The sequence below is a fragment of the Phascolarctos cinereus genome, unplaced genomic scaffold (assembly GCF_003287225.1).
Source record: "Phascolarctos cinereus isolate Bilbo 61053 unplaced genomic scaffold, phaCin_HiC Scaffold_726;HRSCAF=1367, whole genome shotgun sequence".
Lineage (NCBI taxonomy): Eukaryota > Metazoa > Chordata > Mammalia > Diprotodontia > Phascolarctidae > Phascolarctos > Phascolarctos cinereus.
In genome coordinates, this window is record NW_027556098.1 from 421,715,803 (window position 1) to 421,738,285 (window position 22,483).

The 22,483-nt window shown below is 47.3% G+C and overlaps 1 protein-coding gene across 2 annotated transcripts; it reads left to right on the forward strand.

The window, feature by feature from the left end:
• Nucleotides 1-11,402: 11,402 nt before the first annotated feature.
• Nucleotides 11,403-15,023, forward strand: LOC110220219 (T-cell-interacting, activating receptor on myeloid cells protein 1-like). 2 transcript variants are annotated; one of them, XM_021004190.2, is made up of 6 exons: nt 11,417-11,511; nt 11,740-11,775; nt 11,982-12,254; nt 13,176-13,472; nt 14,016-14,045; nt 14,615-15,023. In XM_021004190.2, the coding sequence occupies exons 1-6, from the start codon at nt 11,478-11,480 to the stop codon at nt 14,722-14,724; spliced, it is 780 nt and encodes a 259-aa protein (XP_020859849.1). In that variant the 5' UTR covers nt 11,417-11,477; the 3' UTR covers nt 14,725-15,023. The 2 variants fall into 2 exon arrangements, with proteins under 2 accessions (XP_020859850.1, XP_020859849.1); XM_021004191.2 differs by lacking the exon at nt 11,740-11,775 and having other exon boundaries at nt 11,403-11,511.
• The last annotated feature ends 7,460 nt before the right edge of the window (nt 15,024-22,483 follow it).

Here is a 22,483-nt window from a genome sequence, read left to right on the forward strand (position 1 = left end):
CTTTTGATGGAAAGACCAGAGCTAAGTATAACATACGTTTCACTTACATAGGAGTCAAGTGAAACTTAAAAAGGTAAAGGTGAGAGATCAATCAGAAGGGATTAATAAGGATACACTAATTATATTCTTATATGGGGAGATAATATATGTAAGCCCTCAGAACTGTACTGCCAAAGAATACACATATTTCTCAGAACCACATGTAACTTATATAAAAATTGATAATGTATTAGGGTATAGGATATGTTGCAAATAATAGTAAACATATCCTTTACTGACCATAATGTAATAAAAGTACTAATCAGTGTAGGGAGCATAAATAAAAACTGCAGACTCAAATAGAAACTTAACAATAAAATTCAAAATAATGAGTGAGTCAAAGAAGAAATAATAGTAGTAACATTTGGTAGTTATATGAAAGAAATTATATTGATAGAACAACATGCCAACAAATTACTGTATTGGCCTTATAAAACAACATACCAAAGCTTTTGAAATGCAGCTAAAGCAGTGTTCAGGGAGGGAAAAAAATCATACTTCTATAAACATATATTAACAAAATAGAAAAGGGGATTAATGAAGCAGATACAAATTTTCTAAAAATTAGAAAGTAACAAATGAAAAAAACTAAAATAAGAACAACACAGATGTTTTCAAATAGAGGAAAAATAGAGACCAAAAGATTGTGTAGAAGATAAAAATATAAGATATTTGAAAAGATAAACACAATTATTTAATAGTCAATCCAGTTAAAAAGAAGAGGGCAGTAAATCAATCCCTCCAATATGATTAGTTTTTCCTTTAATAAGATAATCATCTTCAATTAAAGGCCTTAGATTAAGTAGGAAAAGTTCTTTGAAGTGTCATTGATAAATTATCCTATGAGTTGAGAAGAGTTCATTCAAGATGTTGGAGCAAGTGCAGCACTCGAGCGCCCCCTTCAGGAGCAAAGGCAGGACTGCGGGGAGGCAGGAAGGGATGTGCTAAAAGTGATCCTCGGCTCCAGAAGAGCCAGTCTGGGGGAAGTTCCCAGGAATAGTGGGCTCTTTCTCCAGTTTCTTTTCCTGGTGCCTGTCCAACCACAGACACTACGATATAATTTATTATTATGTTATCCAACCACCTCTCCAGTGAAACGAATTTTTCATCAAACACAAAGAGGCCAGGGGTAGGTAAATTAAGGCAGAGAGCTCAACCTTGGTCGTTTTCCTTACAGAGGACCTGGAGCAATTGTGACTAAATTCATAATCTAGAGAATCCACTCCAACATTGTTGTCTAGAAGCAAGAGTTCATTTCAAATTATAATGTCTCTTGTGTTGTATATATTTCAGGGAAACTTCTTCCCCATTTCTGGTTGGGCTCTTTTTTCTTCAAATCCCAAGAATTAAGATTACCTCTACTCATTTCCAAATAGGGAGACAGGCTCTGTCTCTCTCTGTTCCCCTCAATCAAGACACTGCACAAGATAAAGCTGGTATCACTGCAACATAGAGTTCATAGAAGAAAAATGTAAGAAGATCAATAAAGTTGTAAGGTGGCAGCTTGTGAAGGGCTTCAAAAACCAAATAGAGAGTTTTCTATTTGATCCTGGGGGTAATAAGGCGTCACTAGAGTCTCTGAAATAAGGGAGAAATAGGGTCTGTTAGTAGAAGACTAATACACAGGGATGTGTTTGACCTCTACTGGGGACTGCTTTGGGGTATTTGGGGCCTTGGATACCATTAAAGAGATGCTGGAGACTGACTGCTAGAGACTCAAAGTGGGAGCCAGAGGCTGGGGGCACGGAGCTATCCCAGGTCCTTAGAGAGACCTGGAGAAGTGGCTGGAGATTCCTTGTGTGATGAGGGGAGTCGGAGAAGTCTTCATTTTAAATGATGATCCTTCCTAGAGGGTCCACCATGGGAGGGTGAGAGAGCCTCCCTTGGAGGCAAGGACAGCTCCCAGCTAGTGGTTACTGTGAGGATATAGTTTCTTCTGATTCTCTCTCTCTTCTCTTGAAATGGATGAGGAAAAGACTACAAGGCATTATTTGTTCCACTGAGTCTTCAGTGTCCCTAAGGACCATTCAATTTTTGAAAAGCACTGTTAGGAGTTTCAGTCTAAGAACAGAGACCTCAAATTCTGACCAAGTGAACGTCCGCTTGGGGTCACCTGGTCTCAAGTACTGTCCATGCTGACTCCTTTCAAGCTCAGTGTCAAATTGTGTGGCTCTGGAGCCCTCTGCTGCCTGTAGGGAGCTTCTTTTTGATCCTGATGCAGAGGTTTCTGAATTTCATCTGAGCCCAGTATCAATGCAGTTGTCGATGTAGTTGTAGGTCTTCGAGAGTAGAGTAGCAAGCTTCACACTCACCTACACCGGGGGTCAGCCAGAGGGTGGGACTTCACTGTAAAACTGTAGTGTGCTTGTGAGAGGCATACCCCTCTCAAAGACAATCCCCCCCCTGGAGTCACAGCTGCCCTGGCACCCACATCTGTGCTTTCAGGCTGAGTTCAGTGATTACGGCTGTCCTTCTTCCCAAGCCATTTCCTTCTTCAGCCCAAAATGCAGAACCTCCTTCAGGGTGCACTTTCCAATGGACAACATGCCCTTCTGAACAGCTCAGTCAAGTATGGAAATAGACACAACCAGTGTGCCTAGCCTAGCAAGCAGTCTCTCTTATCTGGCAAATGAACAATTATCGATGTAACATTAGCCACAACAGGAAGACACAAGTAAGAGATGCGCTCCATGGGCTAGCCTGGGGGTATTGCTGGAAAAAGCACATGCAGCAGTGAGGTCACAGATCCAAGTTCTTCCAAAGTGTTAGACATTGGTGTAGCCCATTCAACTTGCCTTGTCATTTTCTGAGCTCACCTCTATCTTTGGGTTCAGTACATGACCTGATCCTGAGCATGCCTGGGTCTGTATGAGAAAGGAGAAACTTGAGAGAAAGCCAGCCCTGGGAGGGAAAGTTATAAAGGGTGGAGATCTGGTGGCAACAGAGGATCACGACTCCTACTCCCTAACCTGAGTGTGTTGCCAGGAAGCTCTACACACCCCCACTATCCCCATCAGGTTGCACAGCTGCACTGAGGAGATGCCAGCCAGATTTGGAGGCGAGTGACAGAGGCACTCCCCTAAGCAGTCAATGGCTGCTTCCATTGAACCAAAAAAAAAAAACCTTTGTTTTACCTTTTATTTCAAGTTCTGCCATGGCTTGTTGTTGTTTTTGCTTTGCTCAGGTTGCTGTGTCCTCAGCTTGAGCGTTACGTTCCTGACACAATTTTCACATGACCATGGCATGCTGTCATATGCACCACTTGTTACCTGCTCTTGGTTCTCTTATGCCTTTCTCTGGGAGTCCAGTGGAAAGAGGAAAGAAGATTTCTCTCCTCCCCCTGGGAATAGCCAGTGTTACCTCAAGATGAAGCCCAGCCGTATATACCTGCCCCATGTGGTATGAGAGGAGAGGTCTTGGATTTCAAGTACAACTGAACAACCTTCTCTACTTCAGTCCCAAATGAGAAAGATTCCTTTTCACGCGATAGCAACAAGTGTCTAGAACAGAGGTGCAATCCCTTGCTTCCCCAAGCCACAGCTCTCCTCCTCTGCTCCTTCTTCAGGGAGTATTCTCATTGGCAATTTCAGGGCAATTTCTCATGGCCCTGGCTGCTACCACTTCTGGGGCTGGTAGAGTCCATTCTCAAGATCCTTCTCCTTCTGGCTACAGGGACGAGCTTATCCCATGTGCTTATAAGGCAGTGATTACAGTTCCTAGATAGGATGAGGCGGACACTGTGCTATACTCAAGACAATCCTCTGAATGGGAAAAGGGAAAAAGGAGAAAAAAAGATTGAGAGTGATCTCTCTATCACTTTTATAGGACAATGCAAATGATACAGCTGGGGTGGGAGGATGAGGTTCTGTAATAAGACTTCATCTTCCCAAGTCTCAGCCAATTAGCCATAATTAGTTTTATTATACATTTTTCATATGGTTGTTAATCGTTCACATCTATTCTTTTGAAAAGTGCCTATTCATGCCCTTTGACCATTCATCTACTGAGGCTCTTTTTATACATAATATGCACATATATCTGTACCAATTGCCTGTATAGCTTGGAGATCAAAACCCTTTTTTAGATAAATTTGTTGTCATTTTTTTTTCCCAGGGAACTATTTCCCTTGTAGAGCTCTTACCTCTCCTCTGGCCTCCAGTTTTGCAGCTCCAATTGCCTACTGGACATCTTGAACTGGATATCGCACAGACATCTTAAACTCAACATGTCCCAAGCTGGCTTCAGTACCTTTCCCCCAAATACTCACCTCTCCCGAACTTCCCTGCTGCTGTTGAGGACACCACCATTGTCCCAGCCTCCCAGGCTCCCCATCTAGGTGTCACTCTCTCATTCCCCATATACAATCTGTTGCCATGGCTCATTGGTTTTGCCTTCATAATATCTCTCCCATGTTGCCCTTTCTTCTCTTCCAACACTGCCATCATTCTGGGCAGGGCCACAAAACACAACATCTGGACTATTTTAATAGTCTGCTGATTGGACTCCCTGCCACAAGTCTCTCCCCATTCCAGTCCAGCCTCAACTTAGTTGTCAAAATAATCTTCCAGGGGCAGCAAGGTGGTGCAGTGGATAGAGCACCAGCCCTGGATTCAGGAGGACCTGAGTTCAAATCTGGCCTCAGACACATAACACTTAATAGCTGCATGACCCTGGGCAAGTTACTTAACCCCATTACCTATCCTAAAAATAACAATAATAATAATAATAATCTTTCTAAAATGCAGGTGTGACCATGTCACCCTCTTATTCAACAAACATTAGTGGGTCACTATGACCTCCAGGATCAAATAGAAAATCTTTTGTTTGGCTTTCAAAGCCCTTCCTATTACTCCCCCATTACCTTTCCAGTCCTCTTCTTTCATACACCCCTCCTCACCCATGTCCTCTGTGATCCAGTGACCCTGGCTTCCTTGCTGGTCCTTAAACAAGACACTCCATCTCCAAAATCTAGATGTTTCCACTGGCCCCAGGCCTTGAATGTCCTTCTTCATCACTGCTTCCTAGTTTCCCTGGCTTCTCTCGAGTCCTAGGAAAAAACTCCACCTTCTACAGAAAGTCTTTCCCTATTCTCCTTAATTCTAGTGCCTTTTTTCTGCTGATTATTTCCAATTTATCCTGCATGCGGTTTGTACATAGATGTTTGCATGTTGACTCCTTCATTAGACTGTGAGCTCCTTGAAAGCACAACTGTCTTTAGCCTTTCTTTGTATCCTCAGTGCTTAGCACAGCACCTGGCATACAGTAGGTGCTTAGCAAATGATCATGACTGTTTATCTCACTGTTTTCTTCTGCCTTTCTCTCTCTCTGCACAGACTCACTCATCAACAGCCTGCCCTCACAGGTCCAGAAAATGTTCCCAGAGTGAGAGGTGGGTTCTATGAAAAGCTTTAAATACCAAAGGATTTTCTATTTAATCCTAGAAGTAATAGGAAGGTAAAAGAGGATTACTTTTGAGAGGGTTGTCTGGGATGAGGTAGGGGACTGGCTTTCTGCATTTGCAAATTTAGAGACATTTCCACTCCAAATGTTCACATGGATTATTTGTACCCGACCTGTGGTAGAGCCTTCTGAGCTTGTATTGGGTACCTTGACCCCAACATAGCAATATCATTTTGGTCCTCTTTGAGAACAAATGGCAAAAACCAAGCAAACAAACAACTGAATAACCATTTTGGTTGGTCACTTCCACACAATCAGCCTTGGTATAAAACCCATGAGTCTTCAACTTTCCTGCCTGCATGCAAAGGATGCTGTCCAAAGTGACCTACATGCAGAAGGCCAGTCCTCTAACTCATCCCAGATAAAGGATGCTGGTAAGGGACTCTGAAGAGAACAATCAGCAGGAACCTGTGACTATGGAGCTATCCAAGGTTCTAGCGAAACTTGGGGAGAAGGTCACTGTAGATGCCTTGCGTCAAGGAGGGAAACTGATAACCATTTATTTTAAAGAGTAATCCTTCCTAGAGGATAAACAAACTGTGGAAGATAAGACAGCCTCCCTTTGGAGAAAGAACTGTCTCCCCTTGTAAGGGCATGATTTCTCCTATCTGTCTTCTTTCCCCCCCCCTCCTCAACCCCAAACTGAGTGGGAGAAAAGAGAACTTCACTGGCATCTTTTTTAGAATAGTTCTAGTTAAAGATTTTGCCTCCCTATCTTGCCCAAGCTGGAAGTGCAGTGGCTGCTCATGGGCTAATCCCATCAGTATGGAAACACTGACCTGCTCTTTCCAGCCCAGGCTGATTCACTCTTCCTTAAGCAACCTGGTCTCCCTCCCCCGAAACAGACATGTAACTGGGGACTCACCATATTAATGCCAAACATAAAACTGATGCCTCTGATTGGCATAGCCCACTGCAGCTCACAATGTCCAAGCTCAAAAGATCCTCCAGCCTCAGCTTCCAACAGCAGGGATTATAGGTGTGAACCGCCATCTTTTGTTGAAGTGAGCTTTCAGTGCCCTTTGGAATGATCTATCCCCAAAAAAAAGTCCTAGGGAAAGAACAGAGGTCTGAGGTCCCAAACCTTGCTTTTAAGACCTCGGAATTTGAACAAGACCAGACAGTGGAGATGGAAATCACTTGGTTCCAAGCACAGGCTGCCAAGTTCAGGCAAATCTATGTGTCTCTGGTGCCCTCTGCTGGCTTCAGGGAACATTCTTATCTTGAAGTGTTTCAGATTTTTATCTAAAAGGAGCTAGCTACATGTTTTGCTGCTTCACTAGGTCTGCCATATAGGAAAACAAACTTCACACAGCCCTCCCCGGGGCCACCGTCCTGGGCCATCCAAAGTGTGGAACTCTGTCATTCCTCCCCATACCTACATGGAAGGCAGACCCCTCCTCAGGGGAAGGGACCAAAAACCACGTATGCCCTGGCACGAAGATCTCATGTATGAGATGGGTGAAGTTCTGAGGTCCCAACTGATCCTTTTCCCATGACATTTACTTTCCCCCACCTCGTAATAGCAGAAGCTTCTTTAGGGGATATTTTGCAGTGTAGAAAGTGTTCTCCCCACAACCCTGTTAGGCAGATAAATGCACTCTGATGATACCTAAGTCATTAAGACATCTTTTTAAAATGATTCCCTATAAATATATTAACCATCACAAGAGAACACAGGCAAAATTTGCACATTCTGGGACAGCATGAATGAGTTGTGTGTTATTTTCTATACCATAGAAGGGAGTACGTACATGAATGATATCAAATATCTATGCGACTGTCAAAGAATTATACATAGACAGAGGCAATTAAACTCACTTTGCAATTAGAGAGAGGACATGTCTATGTCTGGGACTCAGAGCTTGATATCACCAGATCCTGGGTGATGGCTATTCCCAGGGCTAGAAGAGAGGGGTTCTAGTGTACCCTGATAGGTCTGAGTTATTTCTCTGCTACCATCAGCCTGATCTCACATCTGCTCCATTTCCTCTACCCCCACACCCACCACTGTCAGGGGCCAGCAACTAGCACCTCAATTCAATTTAACCACTTAATGTTGACTAGATTTTACAAAGGAACATTTTCTTCAAAGACATAGCCAGAACAAACATCCAACCATTCTCCCCTAACGCCTCCGGGATAGACTCTTAGCTTAGTCGCTACATAGCATTGCTCCCACTAAGTTGACATCCATATGCATCCTGACTGCTGGATGATTCCTTGTTTTAGCTCCCGATGCCCTGGGTCCTGAAGGTCACTCCTTTCTCTTTGGGGCATCAGTGCTGAGCTGGCTGCAAACAATGGGGACACTGGAACTCCTTCCCAATTTTTTGAAACTCACAAGACTGGAAAGTCCCATTTCTTCACCTAAAATAAAAAAGAACAAATTTAGATGCCTAGAACCAAAGCCCTTTGACAGAGCCACATGGCCTGAGAGGGGAGAAGGCCCCAAAGACTCTCCTCTTACACTGAATCCCCAGACAACGCAGCTCAAGAGAAGCTGACTCAGTTTGAAGTTCTGACTACGAATAATGGGAAAAGGACTCTTTTCACCATGTGGGTAGCAAACCAGATCCGTTTACAGAATGGCTATGCATGCTAAAGTCTCTCCAGGGCACTTCCTTTCCATGGCCTCACAACTCTCCCAGAATCAGGTTCTTCAATATCTCCACTTGGATAGATGCCACCCAAGAAACTCTGCGCAAGAGTCAGACTCCCATTATATTTTCATTATGTTAAAGACAGCATCTGACTGACCTAATATTATTTCTCATAAACACTTGTGGTGTAACCAATCCTCTGGCCTCTGGGACCTGCACAGGACAGAATGACTTTTCCTAGCCCAGGACTATATCCCAACCCCTCTGCTCATAGCTAGAAAGCTTTCTCTAAGGGCATAATCACAAGTCATTCATATGTCTCAAAACTATACTCTCAAAAGCAGAATGACTATTCATCTGGGCATCCAAATCTGTCTCATGAGACCACTGCTCTAACATGCTGCAAAATCTAATATTGCACCACCATACCAAGGAAACCAATTTATCAAGGTTCCTCATCCTTGTGGGTTCTGTAACAGCTGAGTATGGTGTTAGGAGGGAGAAAGCACATAGTTCCCAGCTGCCCTTTCCCATGTAGGTCTCCTCACACTTTTGATGTCCTAAGGCATTGTGCTCATCTCTACAAAATTCCATTTTCTTCTATTGAATGTGCCACGACCATTTGGAATAAGACTCTGTCATCAGTGTATTATCAATTGAGTGAAGTGCTGGAGACACCCCCCCCAAGTTAACATTGACATATTCATTAATTCTTTGGGTCCAGCTTTTCCACCAGCTCCAAGTTTAAAGTGCTTACTGTATGCCCAGATTTAGCATTCGAAATGCTTTACAAATGTGTTCTCATTTGATCTATTCTTGAAAGCCATTTGGAATTATGCAAATAAAGTGACTAAAATGGCCATACGCTTTCACTCAGAGATTCCACAGCTAGACATATACACCTAGGAGGGTTCTGATGGAAATAAAGGTCCCATTTGCGCCAAAATATCATTAACCACAGTTTTCATAGAAGCAAAGAACTGGAAATAAAGTAAATTCCCATCATCTCCTTTATTCTGTTAATTCATTTTTTCTTAATGGTTCAAATCTGGGAAGTCAGGTAAGATTTTGCCCCTAATTTTTTATGCTTATTTGATTGTTTTTCTGTGTTGATGTTTGTTACAAAGACGTCCAAGTGCACTGTGGAGAGAATGTTGGACCTGGAGTCAGGTCCTCAAGTATGGAAGACCCAAGCTATTTACTAGCTATGTGAACCTGGGCATGGCACTCTTTGTGTCCCTCAGTTTCCTTCTCTGTAAAATGGGTATAATAAAAGCACCTACCTCCCAGGGTTGTTGTAAGAATAAAATGAAATATTTTTAAAGCACTTTGCAAATCTCTAAGTGCTATGTAAATGCCGGCCATTATTGTTATTATTAAGTTTTAAAATGTAAATAAATAAGGGCAGCTAGAGCTTTGGCCTTGGGGTCAGGAGGCCCTGAGTTCAAATCCGGCCTCAAACGCTTGGCACTTACTAGCTATGTGACCCTGGACAAGTCACTTAACCCCGATTGCCTCACCAAAAAAGAAAATAAATAAATAAATATCAAAGGCAAATATCAAAAAAGAAACTTAGGTAATGAAAAACAAAAGTTATCAAAACATTTAAATTTAAAGAAAAAATCCTATGAATCAAATTCCTAGGGTTTGTTTTAGCTACAAACAAAAGTCTTCAGTAGGAGTAATGAAAGAAAGTGGACACCCATCAGTTAGGGACTAGCTGGGTAAATTGTGGGACATATATGCAGTGGAATATGACTGCTTTAAGACACAGAGATCATGATGAATGCAGGAGCGCATGGAAAGACTTGCATGAACTGATGCCAGGTAAAGTGCGTAGAGCTGGGAAAATAAGATATAAAATGAGGACTACACTGTAAATGCAAACGATCACCAAATAACCAAAACTGAGTGTTGAGAAATTCTGAAGAACAGGCTTGGCTGCAAAGGAAAGATATGAGAAGACTGATCTCCCCAGTACCCCAACCCTTTGGCAAAGGCCTTGACCATAATCCATATAACATCCATTTTAGGTGTGTTAATCAGTCTGGGTGACTTTTTTTCCTCCTCTTAAGAGTGGAGGTGGGAGAGACTTCTCCTACATCCGGCATTTCTCATCCAGTTATACTTATTCTGGATTTCTTTGACTTCTCCACCATGTCTCTGTGCCAGATACTTCCTCCCTTCCTCTCCCCACTGGCGTTTCAGCCTCTTTTGTGTTGTGTCTTTCCCCGTTAGACTGTAAACTCCATGAAGGCAGGGACTCTTTCTTTTTTTGTATTTGTATCCCCACTGTGTTTAGCACCATGCCTGGAACACAGTAGGCTCTCTATAAATATTTGTTGACTATTAATAAATCTTATGACCCATTGAAGCTGGCTTTCTTGCTGTTTCTTGTCTAAGACACCCCATCTCCCAACTCTGGACACTTTCCGGGGCTGTTCACCATGCCTAGAAGGACCTCCCTCCTCCTCTCCATCTCCTCACTTGCTTGGCTTCTTTCAGCTCACAGCTAAAATCCCCCCCTCTTCCACAAGAAGCGCTTTCTGATCTCTCTTAAGTCAACTGCCTTCCCTCCACAGTTAACTGTTTCTATATCTGCCTTTGTACACGGCTGTTTGCATGTTATCTCCCCCATCAGACTGGGAGCTTCTTGAGGTCAAGCCTTGTCTTTTGACTTTCATGGTGCCTCCTTCAGTATCCAAGCTCCCAGCCCTGGCTTCTGGGCTCACTCAACCTGGCTTCTCAGACCTGTCTCCCCCCATGGTGCCTCCTTCAGCATTTAATTAATTCCTCATCCTCTTCAGCTTCTTCCTTCACACGCCTTCCATCTCCTGATGCCCCAGAAACATGGCTGTCTCCTGATCATGCTGGCCCCCTTGGCACCCTCTTCACTACTGGGCAAACCTCTGCTCCCTCCTACACTGGGTGGGGATGGGGGGGTCTAGGCAGGCTCCTTGCTCTCTGCTGCCCCCCTACTCTCTCTGTCAACATCACTCTGAGGAGGGGAAGAGGGCATCCAGGGGAGAGCAAGGTGGGCCCAGGAAGAAGGTGAGAAAGAATACTTCTAGGGGGGAAGAAGAGGAAAAGGGAAAAAGGATGAGAGGGGCAAGGGTAAGGAGAGGGGGAGGAGGGATGGATGCTGCAAGACAAAGCCTAGAGCAGCTTCCCAGAAGGGCCAGATGTCCCCCTCTCCCCAATTTCCCTGGACAGACCATGGGCTGCGGAACTGGGGGTGTGACTGACAATTGTTGTAATCACATCCTGTGGCTTGGGTCATGGGAGCCGCAGGGCCTAAAGGCAGCCCTGCTTCCTCCTTCTCCTTTCTTCATGACCCTTTGTCTAGGCAGCTTAGATCAGGGCTGAGGGACCAGCATGGCCCCCAGAGTCTCCTCTCTGCTGTGCCTTGGTGAGTGCCAGGGCCCCAGGCTGGGCTGGAGGGGAAGGAAGACTCTGAGAAGGTCTTTGGACAGGGGTATATGGGACAGATGGGGACACCGAGGCTGGGGAGAGGCTGCCTGCACAGAAAAGTACACTAGTGCCTACCTCTTGCTCTGTCTTTGGGGTGGGGTGGGGTACAGAGGTGGGGCTGCTGGGTCAGGGGCAGGATCACCTGTAACCTGAGCCTCTCCTTCATGCCTGTGTCTGAGCCAGAAGATCACAGCTCCAGAGAGCGAGTCCTTCCCCTCAAGGTGCCCCTGCCAACCTTCCAGCTCAGTGCTACCTCCAAGGCAGCCAATGCTGCAGAGAGGGGGGAAGGGAGGGAGGTGCCTTTTCTGGGCTGAAGGGGATGCCTGTGGTTGGGAGTGCAAGGGCTGGGGGCTGGAACAACACCTCGGAGGGCAGGGCTCTGAAATCCAGGCCCTGATTCCCTTCCAGGGACACTCCCCACACCCTCCATTAGGGCTGTGCCCAGCTCTGTGGTCCCCAAGGAGGCACGGGTGAGCTTCTATTGCCAGGGCCCACAGGGAAGCAAGAGTTTTCAGCTTTGGAAGGATGAAGCATTCTTACTCCAGATAAATACCTCCAGAGAAGAGGCTGCGTTCCGCCTTCAACCTGAGGGACTAGTGGCTGCAGGCAGCTACAGCTGCCGCTACTGGCAAGGATCCTACTGGTCAGAGTTCAGTGCACCCCTGCAGCTGGTGGTGACAGGTAAGGAGGAGCCCAGAAAGTCCTGGCTCTGGTGGGCAGGGGCTGGTCCTGACTGCTCAGCCCCAGGGGCCTCCCTGGGAGGTCATTTCCCCCCTCATAGCCCCACAGACCCTGGTTTGCTGTGGAGGCCACCCTTGCTTGGCCTCTGGGGTCCCTTTGTCCCCGGACTCTCCTACCCCAGAGAAGAAGCAGCATCCTCCTAGCTTTGGCGAGGAGAGGTGGGCTATGTCTTTAGGTGAGACAGGGGTCTTCCTTTTTCCATGATTCGTTCTGACCTTTCTTCTCTTTACTTCTGTATTGAATGGTTCCTAATTTTTAAAAATTATGAATTTAACTATCACCAAATAAAAAACATCTCCAGATACAAAAGGAAAAGAACTATGCAACTCTGATAAATACAGCTTGTTTTTGTTAGAGTCTATTATGAATCCAACATTTTCACTCCTGTTGTCTGCCAAGCACCATTCTCAGTTCTGAGGACACAAAGGAACACCCCTGCCTTCAAAGTGCTTCCAGTCCAGCAGGGAGAGACAGGACATGACCCACAAAATAGATTGAAAAAGACATCAAAATGAATAGAAAGTAACCTGGCATGGTGGGGGGGGAGAAGAGGCACAGGAAGCTGGGATTATCTTGTAGGAGGGGGTACTTTGAGCTGAAGTTTGAAGGCAATAAGAGTCTCTAAGAGTCAGGCCTGGAGAAAGGGAGCATTGAAAGCACAGGGGACAGTCAGGGCAATAGACAGGAGAAATTCTGTGGGTAAGGAATGACAAGATGGTTCACTTGGGGGGTGTAGAATGGAAAGGAGTAAGGAAAGCCTGGTGGGCTGGGAGAGGGAGTCCCAGCTGGGCCTTCGGCACCTCAGTGCTTCTGAGATCTGACTCAGATCTGTTTTCTGATTAAGATCCTTTTCTTTCCCAGGATTCTTCTCCAGACCATCGTTACAAGTACAACCAAGCACCATGGTAGCTGTAGGGGAGACAGTGACCCTTGTGTGCCAGGAGTTACTAAGCAGTGGTTTTTTAAAATTGACATTCTTTCTGCTGAAGACTGGGGTGTCAGCCCCATTACAGCACCAGAGTCCAGAGGGGAGGATGGCCAGCTTCACTCTCCCATCTGTGAAGGCTGAGGATGCTGGGAACTACAGCTGTATTTACTCAAGCAAGGGCACAAATAAAGGATCAGATCCCAGTGATGTCCTAAGGCTGGAGGTGACAGGTGAGAGGAGACACATGGGAGCACACCTACCACCCTTTCCCCCATATTTGGGGCCATGGGGATCATAGGTAACAATGGCAATGTTAATAGCTATCATTTATATGGTGCCTACCAGGCAGTGTGCTAAGTGCTTTCCAAATAGTGTAAATTATTTTGTAAATTTATTTTTGAATTATTTAAAATACCAAGTCTTACCTCTTTCTACTCCTTACATTATTAAAAAATTATTTTAAAATTTTTAAACTTAAAATACTGTAAATATTTTATTCTCATAACCACCCTGGGAGGTAGGTGCTATTATCATCCCCATTGTATTGTTGGGAAAGCTGAGATAATCAGAGGTTAAGTGAATTGCCCGAGATCACACAGCTAGTAAGTGACTAAGGCTAGATTTGAACTCAGGTCTTCCTGACACAAAGCCCCTCAGTCTATACACTGAGCCACCTTGCTGCCCAGTGGATGGAGATGAGGGTATAGGGGTTTAACTTCAGGAATCCCCCAACCATTCTCTGTGACTTTTATGTCTCTATCAATGGTTTTCAGGTAAAAAGACTGAACATCCTCAAAGAAAAGGTAAGAAGGAGTGGCAGACATTCCAGAGACAGGCCATGTCTCCTCATCTCCCTGCATTCAAGAGCAGCCCTCATTCCAGCTGGTTGGAGAATGGTGATGATGGATAGGAGGATAGATGGGGGTGGTCAGAGGGATACAGTGGGGGCAGTTTCTGTTTGTAGGTTTTCATTCATTGGAGTGTCTTCCCTGGGCAGTAGGTACTATTATTATAGTACCTACTATAATAAACAAAAGTTAAGTGACTTGCCCAACATCACACAGCTAGTTATGTGACTGAGAATGGATGTGAACTCTGGTCTTTCTGACCCCAGACCCCACACTCTATGCACTGAGTCACCTAGTTGCCCCAGTGGATGAAAATCTCCAATCAAAAACTAGGTGAACAAAATAGAAGGGAAATTTGTTCAAGAACAGCCTAGAATAGAGGGCTCTGAGGGCTCTGCCACACAGATTGTGGACACAGACCCAGGCTGAGGGTAGAGTCTGACTACCATGCTAGGGGCTTGAGTTGATGTTTGGGAGAATCCTTGCAAGGGTCACCATCACTCAGTCTCATTCCTTGTCCTCAGCCTCAGATTACACCACGGGCAATCTCATCCGCCTCAGCCTGGCAGGGGTGGTCCTCCTCATCCTGGAGGTCTTAGTGGCAGAGGCCCAACACAGCCAAAGAGGCTCCTGAAAGCAGCACCAGGAATGCTCTGCCAGAAGGCCGGGGCTGGCCAGTCAGGAAAGCAAAGTCCAGGTCAAAGGACTCTGGGTAATCCAGCCTCTGAGGAAATGATCCTGTCTACCTGCAGAAGAAGGGAGATCCACGTCAGCTGCCCTGTTCTTCCCCACTGCCTCCTATGCACTTCTGGTACCCTAACGTTGCGTGTTCCGTGGTTCTCCTCCGCTCATCACACTGGCTACCCATGTTCTCACCCGTACCAGAAAAGCTTTTGCAACATCTCCTGGTGAATAAAGGGAAACTATTTCTCACCCAGCTGCCTCCTGGAGAATTACAGTCATCTCAGGGCCTGCATCTTCACTGGTTGATATGGTAGAGAACAGAGTTCCAGCTAGGGTCGGTCATCAAGCTTAAAGGCATCTGGTAAAGTGGGTAGAATGCTGAGCCTGGAGTCAGGAAGGCACAAGTCCAAATCCTGACTCAGATGCTTACTGTCTGTGTGGACCTGGGTAAGTCATTTCATCTCTGCCTCCATTTTCTCAGTTGTAAGATAGGAATAAAATCAGCACCTACCTCTCAGCGCTGTTGTGAGAATCAATGAGATAACACCTAGAATGAGCTTAGCACAGTCAGTGGCACATTATAAACACTCCATAAATACGTACTTCCTTCCTCCTGTTACCTGGCTGTTTTCTCAAGGCACTGACACGAAGCTAAGTGGGCTTCCTCCCAGGGGGCATGTCTCTTGGAGATCCCCAGGGCCTCAAAGACAGCCATCACGGACCCTCATTCCATAGGCTCAGGGAGAAGAAAAACCCTAGAAAACAGAAGGCGTGGGGGCTGGGCTGCCCCCCAAGCCAGGGTGCTAACAACCATAGCTACCTATTCTCTAATCACATCGCCAGATGCCCCCCACTTACCACCCTTTGGACCCATGCTATGGATTACTGCTGCCTTCTCTCACAAGGTCTGTCTTCACTGCTGCCTCTGTCCTCCGAAAACAATGAAGAGATTCGCAGGTACAAAGCCCTGCCTTCCCCGTAAGTCCCCTAAAGCACACAGGATAAATAGTATTATCCTTACTTAACAAATGAGGAAACCAAGACTCAGGGAAAGAAAGTGATTTACCCAAGGTCACCCAGAAGCAATAGAGAACCATAGAAGTTTACTGTGTGAGGGAAGGATGTCATCCAAACCGCACTTAAGGAAAATTCCTTGTGGGGAGCAAGGAGAAACTGGAGGCAGAGCCCTCTTTGAGGGCCATTGCTATAGTCCAGGATGGAAGTGATGAGGCCATGACGCATGCGGGTGGGAGACAGAGGAGACGCATGGGAGAGGGCATTGTGCTGATAGAAATGGCGAGGTTTGACACCTGCTTGGACATGGAGCTGTGGGAGACAGAGGAGGCAGGAAACATGCAGAGGTCATAGACCCGGGAGACTGGTGGAACGGTGGCCCCCTTGGTAGAATGAAAGAGATTGGGGAGAAGAGCCTGGCTTCACTCCAAGGCATGCAATGCCCCTCCCAGAAGCAGCCCATCCCTCCTAAATTCACCCCCATGCTGCCAACTCCAGCCTTGATAGGTGCCCCCTCTCTCAGCCCCTGCTCCCCTCCAGCTGGACAGCTGGAGGGAAGAGTCCCAAACTCCTCCCAGTGCCTTCCTTCCTTTCTTCATAGAGAGCAGAAATGGGGCTCTGAGATCAGGCCACTCTGTATCTGCTGCCCTGCCTGGCTTCAGCTCCACAGAACAAGATGCCCCCGCACCAGGGGAGGGGAGGGATTGTGGGTGTGATTAATGGTCACTTGATTTAAGGGGAACTGAGCTCCCTTGGGACTCCCAGAGGTGGAAGTGAAGGAGCAAGCTGAAAGCCTGGTCACAGCCTCAAAGACAGGGGAAGGAAGACCATGTCACTGTAATGGTGCTCATGAGACACTAGCGTGGATTCATCCTGCATAGGCGTGAATCAATAAACCATGCAGCATTTGAGTGCCTTCTTTGCAGCAGGCTTGTGCTGAGGTCCTGGGTATTTTTCTCTAGCTTCTCTCTAGCCAAGAGAGGCAGTGGGTAGGCTGGAGCTCCCTTGAGAAGGGCTGTCAGTACTGTGCAGTACTGCCCCTGGATTCTCCTCTGCCCACTCTAATTTCATCTGCTTTGTATGTCTCTGGTCCACCAGACCTAGTCATGTACACATTGTCTCCCTCATTAGAATGTGAGCCCTTTGGGCACAGGGGCCGTGTCTTCTGTATACTCAGCACGTGGCACAGTGCTTGGCTCATGGTAGGTGTTTAAGAAATATTTACTAGGTGGCACAGTGGATAGAGCTCTGGCCTTGGAGTCAGGAGGACCTGAGTTCAAATCTGACCTCAGACACATGACACTTACTAGCAATGTGACCCTGGGCAAGTCACTTAATCCCAATTGCCTCACCAAAAAGGTAAAAAACAACAACAAAAATTCAAATCCGGCCTCAGACACAAAACTCTCACTAGCTGTGTGACCCTGGGCAAGTCACTTAACACTGATCACCTCACCAAAAAGAAAAAAAAACACATTTTGGGGCATCTAGGTGGCATAATGGATAGAGCACCAGCTCCGAAGTCAGGAGGACCTGAGTTCAAATCTGGCCTCAGACTAAACACTTGATACTTACTAGCTGTGTGACCCTGGGCAAGTCACTTAACCCCAACTGCCTAATTAAAAAAAAAGAAAGAAATACTTATTGACTGACCACCCCACTTTATGGACTCCTCTCCCACAGGTCCCTCCCCCAGAAAGAACTGGTGTTGAAACTCCCCCCATGCCCAGGGGCCCTGTGAGAGGAGGAAGTGTGATCCTCCCTCTGTCCTGTCCTCTGGGACCCTCAGTCATAGACTTGGCTTCTTACATCTTCAGTCCCCATCTCAGGAACCTTAGGCCAAAATGCTGCACCCACCACTCCCTCCCAGACCCCCATCCACATCTGGGAAAGTACACTCTACTCAACCCACAGGCAGAAAAATTCTCTGGACTGATGAGGGCTCTGGGTGACTGTGACCATTGAAGAAGAGGAGAAGGAGGGTAGGAAGGAAGAAAATGTTATGCTCCTCACTGGCCCCCCCCCAAAAAAAGAAAAAACCAACAACCCACAAGGAGCCAAAGTTTATCCTTCTTAGCCCAGATTTCCTGTTCAGAAGCATGAGTAATGCTAGGGCTAATAGCAGCCCTTTCTACTGAACCTTGTGTTTACAAAGGACCTTGTGGCAAGCACACTGTGATGTAGGGATTGCAAGCATCAGCTTAATTTTACTGATGAGGAAAGACAGACAGGCAGGCAGACAGACAGACAGATGGATGGACAGATGGACAGACGGGTGGATGGACAGGCAGGCAGACAGATGGACAGACAGACCAACAGTCAGGCAGGCAGGCAGACAGACAGACAGATGGATGGACAGATGCACAGACAGGTGGATGGACAGGCAGGCAGACAGATGGACAGACAGACCAACAGGCAGGCAGGCAGGCAGATGGACAGACAGATGGATGGACAGGTAGGCAGACAGACAGATGGAAGGATGGACAGATGGACAGACAGATGGATGAACAGACAGGCAGACAGACAGACAGATAGATGGACAGATGGACAGACAGATGGATGGACAGATGGACAAAGATATGGACGGACAGACAGATGGACAGACAGGCAGACAGACAGACAAAAAGACAGACAATAATATCAGTGACAGGCCTTTAAGATTCTGAGCTGGACCACTAGAGGTCATTTCATCCAATCCCCTCATTTAACAGAAGAAGACACTGAAGTCCCAGTGAACCCCTAGCTCCAATCCTTATGCACTTGAGGGTTGCAGAGCTTCTCCCCAAATTCACAGAGTTGGATGTGATGATGCCATAGGGAGACTAGGAGAAGGAGGAGGAGGAGGAGGAGAGAAACACAGCTGACAGACAATGAGGATGATTCTGGACTTTGGGAACAGGAGAGATGACCTGCTCTCAGGCTCACTTGTACCCTAGGGCGGCTTCACCTTACTCCTCCAGCCACCTTGCACTCACCCTCCCATTAGCAACCCCTTCCTCCGATAGACTGTAATAAGGCCAACTCTTGAACCCAGGGAAGTGAAGAGACATGGTTTCCTATGCCTGAGAACCTGGACTCCCCCTTTCTCTCATCTGTCCCAGGTTTGTCTTTTGTACCTGGAGCCCAGGTCCCCACCCATGGTCCCAGTACCACCACATCAGTGATTGGGGGAGGGTTAGAAAAAAGAGTCGATTGCCTGGTATGGTACATCATTCAGTCATTTCAGTCATCTGACTCGTCTTGACCCCACTCGGGGTTTTCTTGGCAGAGATATCAGAGTGGTTTGCCATTTCCTTCTCCAGCTCATTTTACAGATGAGGAACTGAGGCAAACAGGGTCAAGGGGCTTTCCCAGGCTCACCCAGCTAGTAAGCATATGAGACTGGATTTGAACTCAAGTCCTGCTGACTCCAAGGCACTCTCCACTGCACCACCTAGCTGCCCTCTTATGGTATCTGTGGATACTAAAGATCCAGAGGGAATTCCTTGGGCTTACTCCCGCTGTACTGGAGATAGAAGGCATAGGGATGTGTTCCCTGTAGAGACAGGTTCCTCCAGGCCCCTCCATGTCCCCTAACCTGGCACTAGGAACTCCAGAAAGTTACTGGGCAGTGCCTGGATAAGGCTGTCTGGGCCACGGTGAGAGTGGCAGCTGTAATGCCCTGCATAGATGGTCGTGACACCCCATCCTGAGTGGGCTCCCTTGTCCCCAAAGGTCCCTCCTCTCCTGCCTTGTACACAGCAAACTTCACCCCCCAGGATGGCCCCAGGCACAGGTGGGTCAAATTCCTTCTGAGACCACCAAGGGGCTCAGCCTGGCGGAGGAGAAGGTATCTGGAAGCCAAAGACCAGAGCAGTTATTGGGGGTGTGATGTTCCAGGAAAGAGGAAGATGCTAAAACCTCACCTCCCCCTCTAATGGAAGGGGCAGGAGCCTCCCTCCAGACAATCCCCTGAACAGACGCCAGGACGTGGAACTTCAGCAAAGATGCCCCCCATATCCCACTCTCGAGTCCCCTGGACTCAGCCCCAGCTTGTCACATCATCCCCTCCTAAACTCTCCTGTTCCCATCTCAGCCCAGGGTCCTGGGCTGACTGCTCTGCACCCAGGCTGCGTGCCCCTACTCTCACCGGCTACCCAGATCCGAAGGGCTTCACTAGGCCCAGCCCTTGTCCTGCTCTGTTCTGCTGGAGTCAATGCAGCTGGAGTTACTGGAGTCCTCAGCTCTCATGGACTGGAGGTGGAGGTCAGCCTGTTTCCTCACTGTGGTTCTTTGGGCCAAGGGCTGTGAGGTCCCTGAGTAGTGACTGGAGAGCTACATCCCCTGGGGCTGCCACAGGGCTCAGCAGAGCTGAGAGGGAAGGTTTGGGGGGAATCCTGAGAGAGAAGTGAACACCTGAGGCAAGTGACTGAAGCTCTTCCAGGACTACCAGACTCCAGTTCTAGCCTCAGCCAAGGGCCTGTCCTCACCCCGTCCTGGGGTGTCTGTGCTGAAAGGTGATATTTCCTCCTCCCCAAAAATCCAAGCTTCGTCCCTGGCCTGGGGTCTCTCTTCTTGCTAAAGTGAATCAAGGTTCACTGGCATCTCCTCCCATCCCCCAAGTCCCAGAAATAGATCCCACCATGCTGTTTTGCTCCCCATCCTGGGGCTGGAGTTTGCATCTCTCCCAGAGTTATTCCCAGATGTCCCTGTCACTCGTCACCACCAGCTCCAGAGCCTTGCTGAGGTCTGATGCTCTGTCTGGATTCTCCTCAGACTCAATGCAGCCATCGCTTCCGCTATCCTGGGCCTCCCCAGACAAGAGAAGGAAGCTGGCCTGGGGCCCTGCTGGCTTCTGGGGCTACAAGGGGGCTGGGGTCCCAGGCTTCTGCAGGAAGAATGTTACTCCCCTGGGGAGTGATAACATCACGGCCAAGAGGGTCTCATTCTCCCCTAGAGCCACCATGGCATTGGGCTGGCATATAAGGAGGGCTTGGAGAAGATGCCAGGGGGAAAAGGTGACCCAAGAGTAAAAGAAGTGATTCCCAGCCTCCCATGTGCCTTGATCCAGATCTGAGAGGGTGATGGTGCTGCTCCCTTTGAGATACTAGTCTTGGGCCTCCAGGCCTTCAGGACCCTTGCTCTTCCTCATCTCCCATCTCTGTGCCTAGCACAGAGCCCCACAAGGTCAAACTGAACTACTCCAATGGAGCAAGGTTCTCACTGATGAAGACAGCCCCCAGGGATGCCAATCACAACCTGCCCTGCCTATATGACCCTCACCCATGTCCTCCCACAGATTCATCCCAGGACGTCACCTGCCCAGTGTCCTAGGAGCCTCTGAATGGTACCAGCCTGGCACTAGTATGGGATGTGTAAATGTATGATCAATTGAATGGAATTCCCTGTTCCCAAGCACCCGGCATTCTGGGAGAATTGCGAGAATTAAGCACTTCACAAACCTTTATTTAGCACCTACTGTGCACACTTCACAAACATTTATTTACCTCTTACTATATGCACTTCACAAACTTTTATTTAGTACTTTACTGTGTGTGCTTCACAAACCTTTACTTAGTACTTACTGTGTGCAGGTCAATGAAGGAGACACGTTTAGGCAAGACCTTGTGCCTGCCCTCAGGGAGCTCGCAGTCTAGGAGGGCAGTTGTGACCCAAGACATATGATCACAAGATATGAAGGGACTTCAGGAATCAGTCTGCCCTGATCCTTCCTATCAGAGGGGATAAGGAAATACCAGAGTCTTTATTTGGGTTCAGGGACTCAGTGTACTGAATAAGCAGAGATTCCTTCTGTGCAGTTCATGTGTGGATGTGATCATTTCTACAATGCACAGAGATGTCACTGGGATGGATAAACTACCCATACATTTAAACAGGATCCTGAATCCTGAGACCCTTTGGGTCATCAGTCATGTCCCTGCCAGTGGACACCGACTAATCCATTCAGGGTGGGAGAAGGGGCATGGTGCCAACAGGACCCAGGTGAAGCTGATGGAGGATGGATGAAAGGCTTCTATGCTAATGATTCTCAAATCTACATTTCCTGCCCCAGTGTCTTGGCTGACTTCTAATCTCACATCTCCAACTGCCATTCAGACATCTTGAACTGGATGTCCAGTAGACATCCTAAACTCAAAATGTCCAAAATGGAACCACTATCTTTCCTCTTAAACCCTCCCCACTGCTAACCCGCCCCCTATTATAGTCCAGGTCAACACCATCCTCCCAGTCCCTCAGGCTCCCTACCTAGGAGTCATCCAAGACTCCTCCCCCGCTCCATATCCAGTATGGTGCCCAGGCCTGTCAATTTCACTTCTGCAGCATCTCTGGTCAATTTCACTTATCTCCTGAATATGCCCCTTTTTCTCCCGTGACACCACCACTCCCTGGTGGAGACCCTCATCCCCTCGTGCCTGGGGGGCCACTGGTGGGTCTGCCTGCCTCCAGCCTCTCCCCACTCCAGTTCATCCTCCATTCAGCCACTTAAGTGATCTTCCTAAAGTCCAGCTCTGGCCATGTCACCCTCCCCACACATACACTCAACAAATTCCAGGGGTTAATGTTACAGTAGCAGCTCAACCCCAGAGCCCACAATCTACCATCTGCAACTGGTGAGAATAGGAAGTAAGAGGTAATACCGGAAAGGTAGCAGGGAGGGGAAGGCTACATTGGATTAAGGAAACTGAGTAGTTACA